General features: G+C 40.6%; 1 protein-coding gene across 3 annotated transcripts in view; it reads left to right on the plus strand.

Annotated features, from left to right (window-relative positions):
- fasn (fatty acid synthase) overlaps positions 1 to 13,369 on the plus strand; it is an 88,497-nt gene that overhangs the window by 56,654 nt on the left and 18,474 nt on the right. For all 3 annotated transcript variants that reach the window (XM_043714700.2, XM_043714699.2, XM_088000593.1), the window contains 8 exons: positions 348 to 498; positions 3,874 to 4,052; positions 4,665 to 4,784; positions 6,199 to 6,321; positions 6,534 to 6,757; positions 9,168 to 9,369; positions 10,071 to 10,222; positions 12,296 to 12,387. In XM_043714700.2, the coding sequence (XP_043570635.2) occupies positions 348 to 498; positions 3,874 to 4,052; positions 4,665 to 4,784; positions 6,199 to 6,321; positions 6,534 to 6,757; positions 9,168 to 9,369; positions 10,071 to 10,222; positions 12,296 to 12,387 (1,243 nt within the window). The remainder of the gene's footprint in view (positions 1 to 347; positions 499 to 3,873; positions 4,053 to 4,664; positions 4,785 to 6,198; positions 6,322 to 6,533; positions 6,758 to 9,167; positions 9,370 to 10,070; positions 10,223 to 12,295; positions 12,388 to 13,369) is intronic.

A 13,369-nucleotide genomic window follows, 5' to 3' on the forward strand; every position in this document is an offset into this window, starting at 1 on the left:
TTTTAAGCAGTGTCCCAAGCCTGCATATGAATGGAAGTGTACGTCATATTAAAATGAATGAGAGATACCCACTGGTCAGGTCCTGGCCAAAATTATTCCACATTAACCTGCGTAAAGAATAGGATCAGAAGGGGTGTGAAACCAACACCTAACTTGATCCCAAGGGCTCACCATTAAAACTGCAGCAGAGTCTGGGAGAGAGGTGCAGAGTTACCATGCCCACTCCTTGCTAAGTTGTCAGTACAGTTCAGATTTTCGAGCTTCTTCTCCCGTCGTTTTTCCTTTCAAACATCCAGAATCAAGCTTCATTTCTTCTGCACTGTGAAAATTTAAATTTTGTTTTCTAGGTGATGCAGCTTTGCAGCACTGCCTGTTAGGAATGGAATTTTCAGGTCGTGACCCCAGAGAGAGGAGAGTGATGGGACTGCTCCCTGCCAAGGGTTTGGCCACAGTCGTTGACTGCGATATGCGATTCTTGTGGGATGTCCCAGATAACTGGTATGTGTTTAGCAGCATTTCTGAAGAACATTAACTTGTAACATTGTCAAAATTGCACTTATTTAGACAACATTGTTTGGATGCTGTAACGCTCCACCTCCAAAAATTACTGGGTCAAGTGATCAGCATAAAGAACTTTGAATAAAAACCTTGAACCCAATATGCCTTTAAAACAAAGAAAGGAACAAAGGAATTATGTTTGAGTTTGTGCAGAATATTCTTCCAATGAGTATCAACTTAAATTTGCAGAGACAGTGGGCGTTTAGAAATTTAAATATAAGAGCTTCCGTTTATAAAGCTTTGTTTACCATGTCTTTCTGATGTCCCAAAATTTTGTTTAATGAGTTACTTCTAAACTTTTTGAATTTATCCATGGGATTTGGGCATTGCTGGCTGGGCCAATATTTATTGCCCCTTTTGAGAAGGTGGTGATGAGCTGCTTCCTTGATCTGTTGCTGTGTATTTGACATAGTATACCCACAATGCTGTTGGGGAGGGAATGCCAGGATTCTGAAACAGTGACATTGAAGGAACAGCAAGTTGGGATGCTGAGTGGCTTGGAGGGGAACTTGCCAGTAATGATGTTCTCCTTGGATCTGCTGTCCTTGTGTTTTTAGTAGTTGTGGGTTTGGGAGGTGCTGTCTAATGGGCCTTGGTGAGTTTCTGCAATGTATCTTGTAGGTGGCACAGATTCCTGCTATTGAGTGTTGGTGGTGGCAGGGCTGAATGTTTGTGGATATGGTGCCAAACAACTGGGTTGCTTTGTCCTGGCTGAGCGAAGCTTCTTGTATTGTTGGAACTTCACTCAGGCAGGCACTGGGAAGTATTCCTGACATGACATGTCTTGTAGGTGCTGGACAGTCTTTGGAGAGTCAGGAAGTGACTCCAGTTCAGTTTCTGGCCAATGGTAAACCTCAGGGTATTGAATCTGGGGGATTCAGCAATGCCAGTGACATTGAATGCCAAGGGGTGGTGGTTAGGTTCTTCCTTGTTGGAGACAGGCATTTGACTGGTATTTGTAAGGTGTGAATGTTACTTGCCACTTATCAGCCCAAGCCTGGATACGGTCCTGATCTTTGTTGCATTTGAACATGGACTGCTTCAGTATCTGAGTCATCACAAATGGTGCTGAACATTGTGCAATCATCAGCGAACATCCTCACTTCTGACCTTTATGATGGAGTAATTGAAGATGGTTGGATATAAGACACTACCCTGAGGAACTCCTGCAGAAATGTCCTGGAGCTAAGATGACTGACCTCCAACAACCACAACCACAACCATCTTTGTTTTTCCCAGGTATGATTCCAGCCAGTGGAGAGGTTACCCTATGATTCTTATTGACTCTGGTTTTGCTAGGGTTCTCCAATGCCTCCCTCAGCCAAATATAGCTTTGACTCAAAGTCACTCTCGCCTCATCTCTGGAATTCAGCTCTTTTTGTCCATGTTTGAACCATGGCTGTAATGAGGTCAGAAGCTCTCTGTGTCTCTGTGTCGCTCCCTAAACTGGGTGTCACTGAGCAGGTTGTTGCTAAGCAAGTGTTCCTTGATAGCACTGTTGACCTCCCTTTTTTTTCCACCAGTTTTTACTGATGATTGTGCACAGACCGATGGGTATTATCTGGCAGGATATACCTGGACAATTTTCCACATTGTTAGGTAGGTGCCACAGCTGTAGCTGTACAAGAACAGCTTGACTAGGTGTGCAGCAAACTCTGGAGCACAAGTCTTCAGTCCTATTACCTGAATGTTATCAGAGAAAATAGCCTTTGAGGAATCTGTACTCGATCTCTCATCAAATTGGCTACAGACTGGTATCTGTGATGCTAGAATCTCTTGAGGAGACCCCAAAATGGATTATCTACTCAGCACTTCAGGCTGGCGATTTAAAGCAAATGCTTGTATATCTTGTATTTTTGCATTGATGTGCTGAGCCCCCCCATGAATAAGGATGGGGATATTTGTGGAGTTTTATTCTTGAGTGAGTCAGTTTAGTTGTCCAGCATCAATCGTGACTGAAGGTGGTAGGGCTGCCAAGCTTAGATCTGATCCATTAACTGTGGAGGTAGTTAACCCTACCTATCACTTGCTATTTATGCTGCAGTCCTGTTTTGTAGCTTGGCCAGGTTGACCCCTCGTTCTTGGTCTGCCTGGTGCTGCTTTTGGCATGTTCTCCTGCACAGTTCATCGCACCAGGGTTGCCCCCCCCCCCCGGCTTGATGGTGTCAGTAGAGTGGGGAATGTGTCAGGTCGTGAAGTTTCAGATGTTTTTGGAGTATAATTCTGCAGTTGCTGATCGCCCAAAGTGTCTCATGAGTGCCTGATCTTAAGTTGGTGGATCTGTTCAAAATCCATCCTATTTTTCTCTCACTCACACTCACTCGCGCGTGTACACACACACACACACACACACACACACACACACACACACACACACACACACACACACACACACACACACACACACACACCTGTTGACTGTAACCTGAACACAATGTGTTCTGAATACAACAAAGATCTCCCAACACAGGCTGTGATATAGTTTGTTCTTTTTTTTAAAACCTTCTCTTGCACTTTTATGTTATTCCCCCAGTAATGTTCATTCCCGGTTGTCTACTCTCTGTCTAGCGCATTGTTAGCTGAAACCTTAGGACAGAGTTACTCCTGTTTTTGACCCATTGTGATGTTCCCTCTGGTGGTTTTTCCTGATTTATACTCAACAGGAATGAATTTTATGTGCAGTGTTAGATTTTGGTAGTGATCCCAACAATTGAATCCTTTTGACGAAGATACCGGATTACCGTGGGAGCTAAGGTGGCGCCTTAACTTTACACACCAACATAAAACTGAATGATATTGAAAATGGTTGCACATTCATATGCTCTATTATATGGGAGTGTCTCATCCAAAAATCATTAGATTTCTCACATAGTATGACTTTTCTTTAAAACTTTGATGTGCAGGTGAACACTTGTACATTAACATTTTCCTCCTTTTTGCTTCCCTTCTTTCATGAAAATTAATGGCAACAGTAACCCTCTCTGACCATGTGGTTGTTCTTTTGGATTGAGGCTAGACAAGTGTTTGGCTGTCTAATTGGGAACTTATTCTGTACTCGTTTCTCTTTCTCATGTGTATACAAACAGTTGGGTAGTTTTTAAACAGCATTCTTTCCTTCTTACATGAGATGTGGCTATCACTGGCTAGGCCCAGAGGCCCAGTTAACCACATTGCTGTGGGTATGGAGTCACATGTAGACTAGACAAGGTAACCACCTGGAAATCTAAAGAGTTGATGTTTGGTTGTTTCATTATAGCTTTCTAATAAGCAGAAAATTGCAATGCCACTTACTCACTCTTTTTGGCCTTTATTAAGGACTTTGGAGGAGGCTGCTTCAGTGCCAGTTGTTTATGCAACTGCATATTATGCACTGGTGGTGAGAGGTCGCATTAAAAAGGGTGAGAGCGTACTTATCCATTCGGGATCAGGTGGAGTTGGACAGGCTGCTATTTCAATTGCTCTCAATTTGGGATGTCGTGTCTTTGCTACTGTTGGTAAGTGAAATTATATTATTTGTGGTCTGAGTGGGTTTGATTATTAGGCAATAATATTAAAAGGGAATAAACCCATCCTTGATATATCTACGTTGGTGGGATGAGTTACCTAGTTTTAAAGACCCCTTTTTAAAAGAAACCTTGCTAATTATGTATTGGCAGGTATGTGCATATGACTGTAATGTGAGTGACAGTTAGTCATTGATATACCAAGTTGGAATTAAATCTATTAAAAGGTTTGACGTTTGTTTGTATTCAGTTAATCTGGTCTTTAACATGGTTCAGGATCAAGCAAAGTTCTTTTCAATGAATAAAGCTTTCAGTCAATGTGGCTGTATGTTGGGATATCTAGTATTTCATACCAGCTGCTAAAGAACATCAGCAATTACTCTGCAACAAATATATCACTTTGTCAATTAAAAGTGACAAGCTTGTCCAACCGACATCAGGTATGCAGAAGACATAGCTGTTATGGATGACTCATTGGAGAGGGGACATTTGAGTGTAGAAAAGCAGCATCAAAGGATGTATTGGAGCTTTATTATAATGCAAGAAAGTTGGTTTAAATTTATTGGACAGTGACTGACCGTTGTCTAATTACATTCTTTTTAGGTTCAATGGAAAAGCGTGTATATCTTCAGCAACATTTCCCACAGTTGAACGATGAATCTTTTGCAAATTCTAGAGACACTTCCTTCGAGCAGCATGTGCTGCGAGCAACTGGTGGCAAAGGTGAGGTCTTGGATATTTGCTTTAGAAGGACTATATCATAAATAGCAAGTACCATTGTGGTAAGAGAGCTTGCTAACTTTACAATGCAGCGGATGTTGATTAAAGACATTGAGCTATCTTGCACTTGATTTGCCCGCTTTAAGCAAATTCTGATAGTCAAGGATAAGAGATTGATTTGTGTACATTAGAACACTTTTAAATTAGATTATTAGAACCTATCATTAACTGTCTTCTACCTATCACTTGCTATTTATGCTGCAGTCCTGTTTTGTAGCTTGGCCAGGTTGACCTCTCGTTCTTGGTCTGCCTGGTGCTGCTCCTGGCATGTTCTCCTGCACTGTTCGTTGCACCAGGGTTGCACCCCTGCATATGGTGCGTAATTATGTTGCAGAGCAGTTTGTAATTACATCCTAAAGGAAAGAAAAAGATAATCTTTGAATGCCAGTTGTTTTGATGAACTGAAATTTGGTTTAACACTGGCTCATTCATCTTGACAGAAGCAATGGATTAAGTTTTTTGATTCCTTTCAAGTCTCATAAAGAAACTGTATTTGCCACCCTTTTACATGTTGGGAAGAAAGCCTCAAGTTGATCATGTATCAGGAAAATTAGTTTTTTTTTAATCTTCCAAATCACAATTATGACATTATCTAAAAACTACCACTTTAAATCAGATTTAAGTATTTAAATTCTCTGTGCTGCTACCTGGATCTAAAGCAGTTCCTGTGGCTTGAGAGTATTTGTTATGGATTTTGCCAACTCTGACATTTTTACTTTTGAACAGACTTCCTGCAAACTTGGCACTTATGATAGTTAAAGTATCCATTTTAAATGACTATTTTATGAATTGTTCCTTTCTGATAGTCTTGATGGAAACATAAAGGGTTGTAAATTATTCATACAATTGCCTAGATCATGGAGAGGTTTAAAAGCAACTGGTAAAATAGAGAAGTTCTTAAATTATTCAAATAATTTTTAGATCAAATAACAGGTTTTGGAATTGAAATTAATTAGTAGAAATCTCAAAATTGATCCTAGGTATATCCCTGCTGTGGATACATAACCATAGACCCGTATGAAAACAGAGCGTGGGTCTGCACTTTGATTAGAAAGAGACAGCGGGTGGTTTAACCTGAGGGTTACCACACTTCGGTCAAAGGAAAAGGTTGAGAAAGAGAGTCCTTCATCATAACATCAGCCAGTGATAGGAATTGAACCCACACTGTTGATGTCATATTGCATCATAAACTAGCCATCAAGCCGACTGAGCTAACCAGCCTTGAATAGATTTTTTTTTTAGTGATTGCTTTCATGAGATGCTCTCTGATGTCTTTACTACATTAATTATTGGTTCATGCAGAATAATGCCCCCTGTACTTTGTTAGATAATCTAACTGTGATGTCATTACCCACAGGAGTGGACCTGGTACTGAACTCATTAGCTGAAGAGAAGCTACAGGCTAGTCTCCGTTGTCTGGCTCGACATGGACGTTTCCTTGAGATCGGCAAATATGACCTTTCTAATAACAATCCACTTGGTAAGCACTCTGCAATAAAAAGCAAATTGAGTATTGACTAATAAAACAATGGGCCCCAAACTGTTGTTAATTTTTTGTAAGCTTACATTCCAAAACATTTTAATCAGGATAAATTGAACTAAAGCCATTTCCAATATTCACTTGTCCCTTTCTAGTTTAAGTCAAGGGCTCAATGTTAGAAGGTGCTGGTAATGAATACACATAATTTTCAGGTATGGCTGTCTTCCTGAAGAATATTGCATTCCATGGAATTCTCCTGGACGCTCTGTTTGAAGAAGGAAACAAGGAATGGGAAGAAGTATCTGAGCTGCTGAAGGATGGAATACGCAGTGGAGTGGTGAAACCCTTGAAGACTACAGTTTTCGACCGAGATGATGTGGAGTCTGCTTTCCGTTTTATGGCACAGGGTAAACACATTGGAAAAGTTGTGCTGAAGGTGAGTGGGGAAAAGCACTTTGGTTGCATTGCTTTTCACTTCTGGAGAAAGCTCTGTCTGAGCTAACTGCTTTGACAAAAACCGGTTAGAAACCCCTTTGTGAGACTGTACTTTGCCAAATATTTTGGGTCCATCTCAGATTGTGTCAAATGTTGGCTACCTTCTAATTACTCCACCGAATATCCATGTCAAAAATTGAGGGAAGTAATTGTGTGTCTCTTGTAGTGAAAGAATTGGGAATGGGACAAACCCAGAAATTGAATCTGGAAAGACAAGTTTGTGAAGAAAATACTTTAATCTTTTTAAATAGTATAGGTTAGATGACCTACAGCATGGAAACAGGCCCTTAAGCCCAAAAGTCCACACGGACCCTCCGAAGAGTAACCCACCCGGACACATTCACCTACAGTTATTTCTGACTATGCACCTAACACTATGGGCAATTTAGCATGGCCAATTCACCTAACCTGTGCATCTTTGGATTGTGGGAGGAAACCCACGCAGACACAGGGAGAATGTGCAAACTCCACACACAGGCAGGAATTGAACCTGTGTCCCTGGCACTGTGAGGCAGCAGTGCTAGCCACTGAGCCACCATGTATAATTTGAATCTCCTTTACTGCTTTCAACAGAAGTGTTCACCACCAAATAACTTCTGTCACATCTATAAGGAGAAAGCCATGATGTCAGCAAACCTATCATTCTGGCCTTTAGGCTTCCACACTGGTGTGTTTTAAACCTGGGGGGGCACTGAGGAATTAGCAGGAAGTCTGCCCACCATCTGTTTTATGCTGGGTGGAGAGGGTGCAAGCACCTGGCAGCCAGTCTGTCCTTGGGTTTATTGAAGTTGTGCCTGCTGAGACCCTTTTTAAGTGGCTATTAATTGGACTGCTGAGGGCTCATCCTGTATGGCATGTACCTGTACAGGCTGGTGTTGAGGCTGGCAGAGGGGAAGACTGCCTCTTGGGGCTGTCCAAGGTACCTTGCAAGCACCCCTCGTGCTCATGGACCAGAAATGTTAGCAGTTTCTTTCCCCACAGATGCTGTCAGACTTGAGTATTTCCAATGATTTTTGTCTAATTTATTATAATTGAATAGCAGGGTTAGGTTTGGATTGATTTAACAGAGCAGAAGCTCAAACGGAACAAGACAAATTTACTTCCTTCTATGTGATAATCCTCCAGGTATCTGGGATTGTGCAGCACTTTCATTATCTCATCAGCTGAGAAACTGGAGTCTGGGGTGCTGCCATGTATATTAAGACTGCTAATACTTACTGTGGGATGAATGGTTTAAAATATATTTTGGTGTTAAGTAGGTGGGCTTTTTATTATGACTGTGTTATTCTTACAGCACCTGAACTTTTCTGTTGAACATTTTGTTCGAAGTAAATGAATAAGGGAAACTTTCTTTTTATCCCTTGCTCCTTTGTCAAATATTTATCCATCATTTCTCAAGACTTGTATGTGGTCTCATCTGCATGTTGCCACCTATGCATGAAGAGATTTAACACACTAGTCAAAAGATAGGTTTTTTGAATTTTCAGTCAATTATACAGATTTTAGATTTGTTTGCAATCTTAGACTGGTACAAGGTTTGTTTTTCCAAACTCACTAAAGAAACATAATATTTAACAATTGCCCTTAAGATGTCCATTCAGCTGTGACCGGCTTAGTTTTGTATTCCTTTTTGAGCCCGTCAAAGGTGAGTGTTCTGTTGTCCTTTTGCAGTCTTATTCTCCCTTCCGCATGAGTAATTTCTATATCTGCCTTCTCTTTCTCATCTTTTTAAGTTGCAACTTTGTTTTGGAAATGGACATCTGTAGATTCATTTTGTAAATGCTAACAAGTAAGTCAAGACATATTTTGTTACTGGTCATCATGTTCCCCATTATTGCCTGTTTCCCTGATTTGTTTATATAACTGTTCTTTCCCCATTTTTTTTGATAATCCTTTTTTCCTTTCCTCATATATCTCCTATCTATGATCTTATTTTTGGTTTTAAAAATATTCCTCTTAATCCCTTACTTTCCCCTGTTGCTGACATTATCCATTGTCCTTTATTGTGCCTTTACATAACTAAATATATTTTCCTGCAGTTCCTTGTCAAAGCAAACTGCGTGCATACATGTTTCTCAGTTAGAAGGTGCAAGTGTTTCAGACTGCATGGGCCAACATTTAAAGCCAGTTGCCTTAGATGGATGGGTCTTGTATGTCATTAGCTGACTTGTGAGCTGGAATTTGGAAGTGAGAGAAAAGAGGGAAACTTATTTTTGATGTCCACTCTGTGGTATTGGGACGTCCTCTTCTGCTGGCTGGTGGTAAAGCAGTTTTAATGATGAAGTTAGTGATGAATAGTTTTAATAATCAAATCGCATTTACAAGAAATGGAATTGCATGTCACTAATCAGGTTCGAGAAGAAGAAGGCAGATCCCCTTCTGCAAATTCAGAACAGCTCGCCATTGCTGCCGTTCCCCGTACTGCCTGTCCTGCAGCAAAGTCCTACATCATCACTGGAGGTCTCGGAGGGTTTGGTTTGGAGCTGGCAAATTGGCTGATTGAGAGAGGTGCTCACAAACTTGTCCTGACATCTCGCTCTGGAATACGCAATGGCAAGTGGTCACATTTATTGCTGATTGTGAAATCTTAGTCTGTCATCTGGCTGTGTGTTTTTGTCAACCAGTAACAGTGACTTTGGAGTAATTAATTTAGTTGTATCTGGAAAATTATATTTCAGAATGAAGGTGCCAAATCAATGCAATTCTACTGGTCAAACATGAAGTGTGCATGCTCTATCGGATATGGTTTCTTTTAACATTTTCTATTGCAGCTACTTGGCTAAAAACAAGTTAATTTTTTTTGTGTGTTTTTTTTTTGAAAAAATCCAGTTTAGTAAAGGGTAATCTTTGGGTTATATATTACATGTTTTGACCATTGCTACCCTTCTTGTAGAATTATTGTGGTGTTACAGACACAAAGTGTGACTTTAATTTTCTATGAGCTAGACTAAAGTTTCTATTGTTTGCTTTTTTTTTAAAGTAAAGAATACAAGCATTGACAATAATTTGTGATGGCTGAATGTTTCGTCATGTGTTGTCTACTTGTCCCATTTTGCAACTTGTAATTTGCCTTTGCCCTTGATGCTTCTACTCAAGAACTTTAAGCTCCTTTTTACCTTTATCCCTCAAGAGTTTGAGGCAATAGTGGAACCTTGACATCATTGATTAGCAGCATTTTTTTGAATTGGGTTTATTTAATGGTTACACTGCCATGGACAGAAATGTGTAACTTGATCATTAATTCTCTGTTACAGGGTACCAGGCTAAGCGGGTACGTGAGTGGAGGGAAATGGGCGTTGAGGTCCTCGTTTCTACCAGTGATGTCTGCTCTTTAGAGGGCACACAGCGTCTCATTGCAGAGGCCTCTGGTCTTGGTCCTGTGGGTGGCATTTTCCATCTTGCCATGGTGAGTTCAGAGTATAGCATTGTGTTGTAATTAAAACAGATCATCCTTGCATCCAGGAATAATTTAGTTAGACTACCTTCCAGAAACTAACTCACTTGGGCACAATGTTTCCTTTTGGCAACAGCTTATACTTCTGCCTGTTTTCAGGTCCTGCAGCACTAAAGTGAATAAAGAGCAAGAATAACTTCTACACTGTGCTACCAGATGTGTGAACATTAGAACAGTAGTAGCTATCCAAAGTGAGGATATTGGATGTGATCCACATGAAGCTGCTCCCCATGTGGATACCAGTTTCACTTGGAATCTGTAGTGAATGTTTTTTTTTAAAAATGTGCAAGTATTAAATCCTGTTTGTTTCTCATCTCATCACCCCATAAATACGCTTGACAAACTTTTGCAGTTTCCAGAAGTTAGCGACTTATCTCATTCCTTGCTAATGAGGTAATCATTTCCTTGCTTTTTCAGCAGCAGACTGGCATAGTAGTTACATATTGGGACTAGTAATCCAGCCACACAGTTCAAAGCAGCTTGAGAATTGAATATTGATTAAATCTGCCATTTTTACTTGCTCTGACTTGTATGTCACTCCAGACCCACAGCAATGTGATTGCCTCTCACTGGCCATGAAATGGCCTAGAAAGCTGGATGGTTGTATTTACTATCTTTTCAAGACATTTCATGGTTTAAAAATCAAAACTATCAGCTTCTGACCTCATTACAATTTTGGTTCAAACATGTACAAAAGAGCTGAACTCCAGAGGTAATAGTCATCAAGGCCATCTTTGATCAAGAAGCTTCAAAGAGACCTAGCAAAGTTGGAGGCAGTGTGAATCATAGGGAAGCTCTCCCTGCTGGTTGGAGTCCTACGTAGGAAGATAGGAAGATAGTTGTGGTTACTGGAGGTCAGTCAGTTCAGCTGCAGGAGTTCCTCAGGGTAGTGTCCTAGGTCCAACCATCTTCAGTTGCTTAATCACTGACTCATTCTTTGCTGTTATAAGGTCAGAAATGAGGATGTTCACTGATGATTGCTGGACACCTCAGATACTAAAGTAGTGTGTGTCCATATTAGAAAGACTTGGACATCCAGGCTTAGGCTGCTAAGTGTCAAGTAACATTTGTGCCACCCAAATGCCCAGTAATAGACCATCTTCAACAAGAGAGAATCGAACCCTTGACCATTAACAGTTAATATCATTGCTGAATCCCCTCACCATCAACATCCTGGGTGATGACATTGACTAGAAATTGAACTGGAATAGCTATGTAAATATTGCAGCTACAAGAACAGCTGATGGACTAGAAATTCTATGGCAATTAATTCACTCAGACTTCCCATTTGCCTGGATGAGTGTAGCTGCAACAACATTTAAGAAACTTGGCACCATCCAGGACAAAGCAGCCTGCTTGATTGGCATCACATCTGTCAGCATTAACATGCACTCCTTTCACCTCCACACGCAGCAGCAGCAGTGTGTTCCATCTTCAAATAATTCAACAAGGCTCCACTGACAGCAACTTTCAAAGCCAAGATCTCTCCTACCTAGAAGGGCAAGGACAGCAGATATATGGGAACACTACCAGCTGCAAGTTCTCCTCCAAATCTCAGACCATCCTGACTTGGAAAAATATCACTGTTCCTCCAGCGTCACTGGGTTAATAGTCCTAGAACTCTCTTCCTAGGTGACTTTACATTCCAAAGACTGCAGCGGTTCAAGAAGGCAGTTCATTACCACCTTTTCCAGGGCAATTAGGGATGGCCATTAAATGCTGACCTAGTCCTCAACCCCCACACAAGGAAAGAAATAAAAACAAGCTAGTTTTAAAATATTAAAATCTAACTGCTCCCAGTATGGAACATGGCTTCCCTATATGGATACAGATCCTAATCATGGGGTGGTAGGGAGTGGAAATCTGAAATGATCTACGTTCCCGGCAATTTCTCCTGCTTGCATTGAATTTGACTTAAATTGTTGAAGGTTTGATGGTGATGAGGTTGTGCACATGTTAATACACTGCCTTGTTTATTCCATTCCTTGAAACTTCCTGGAATTTGATTTGGATTTTTTCTCTCAGGTCTTAAAAGATGGCATGTTGGAGAATTTGACTCCTAATCTCTTCAAGGATGTTAATCAGCCCAAGTATAATGGCACAATTCACCTGGACAGGCAAGTGAACAGAAAAGATCTTTGGAAAACACTGTGATTATAGAAGAGTTTAAGTTTGAAATTCACCTAATCTCTGTGTTGTAAATAAGCTTTTGATCTTTCTGAATATTTTATTAACTCACCTTCACCTAATCAAACTGGTCAATGAAGGTCATGTGAACCGGATCACTCTTCACCCGTTTTATTTTTTGGTGGAATTAATATGACTTGATAGTTATTGGTTCTTTTATGATTTTACAGCCTTATGAACCATAAGAATAGAATTCAAACCATATTTCATTTTTCTCCTTAAATGGTAGAGGCAGCTTTTACCAGCCATGCTACTTTTAAGGCATGGGGGCGGTTAGCACTGCTGTCCCACAGCGCCAGAGACCTGGGTTTGATTCCACATCGGGCGACTGTCAGTGGAGTTTGCACATTCTCCCCCTGTCTGCTTGGTTTACTTCAGGTGCTCTAGTTTCCTCCCACAGTCCAAAGATGTGCAGGTTAGGTGGATTGGCCATGGGAAATGCAGAGTTACGGAAATAGGGTCTGGTGGGATGACCTTTGGAGGGTCATTATGGATTTGATGGTTCAAATGACCTGTTTCCACACTGTAGAGATTCTATGATCTTATGGTTTAGTTCCACACGCTCTTATCTAAGGTATGCCCTCCGGATACTGGGGATGCAAATTCCACATTTCATTGCCTTTACAGAATTTGTCACAGCATCCTTTTCAAGCTGCAAACAGTAACATCTTTAATTTAAGGTATCATCATAACAAAAAGTGGAATATGCAAATTAGTAGTCGCAGGGATACAGTAATAGTTGTATTCTATAACACTATATGTTAATGACTTGGAAGTCATCCGAAAAGTCAAATCATGCCAATATACACGTGATATCATCAGGAAACTTTCTGGAGATTATATTCTATGATTTAAGTGTACGATGAGTTTGACTTGTTTCTGTATAATTGTTCGTGCTTACTTTAACTTGAC

Source organism: Chiloscyllium plagiosum, unplaced genomic scaffold (genome assembly GCF_037043375.1).
Source record: "Chiloscyllium plagiosum isolate Xiang-an unplaced genomic scaffold, Cpla_swu_hap1 HiC_scaffold_25, whole genome shotgun sequence".
Classification (NCBI taxonomy): Eukaryota; Metazoa; Chordata; class Chondrichthyes; order Orectolobiformes; family Hemiscylliidae; genus Chiloscyllium; species Chiloscyllium plagiosum.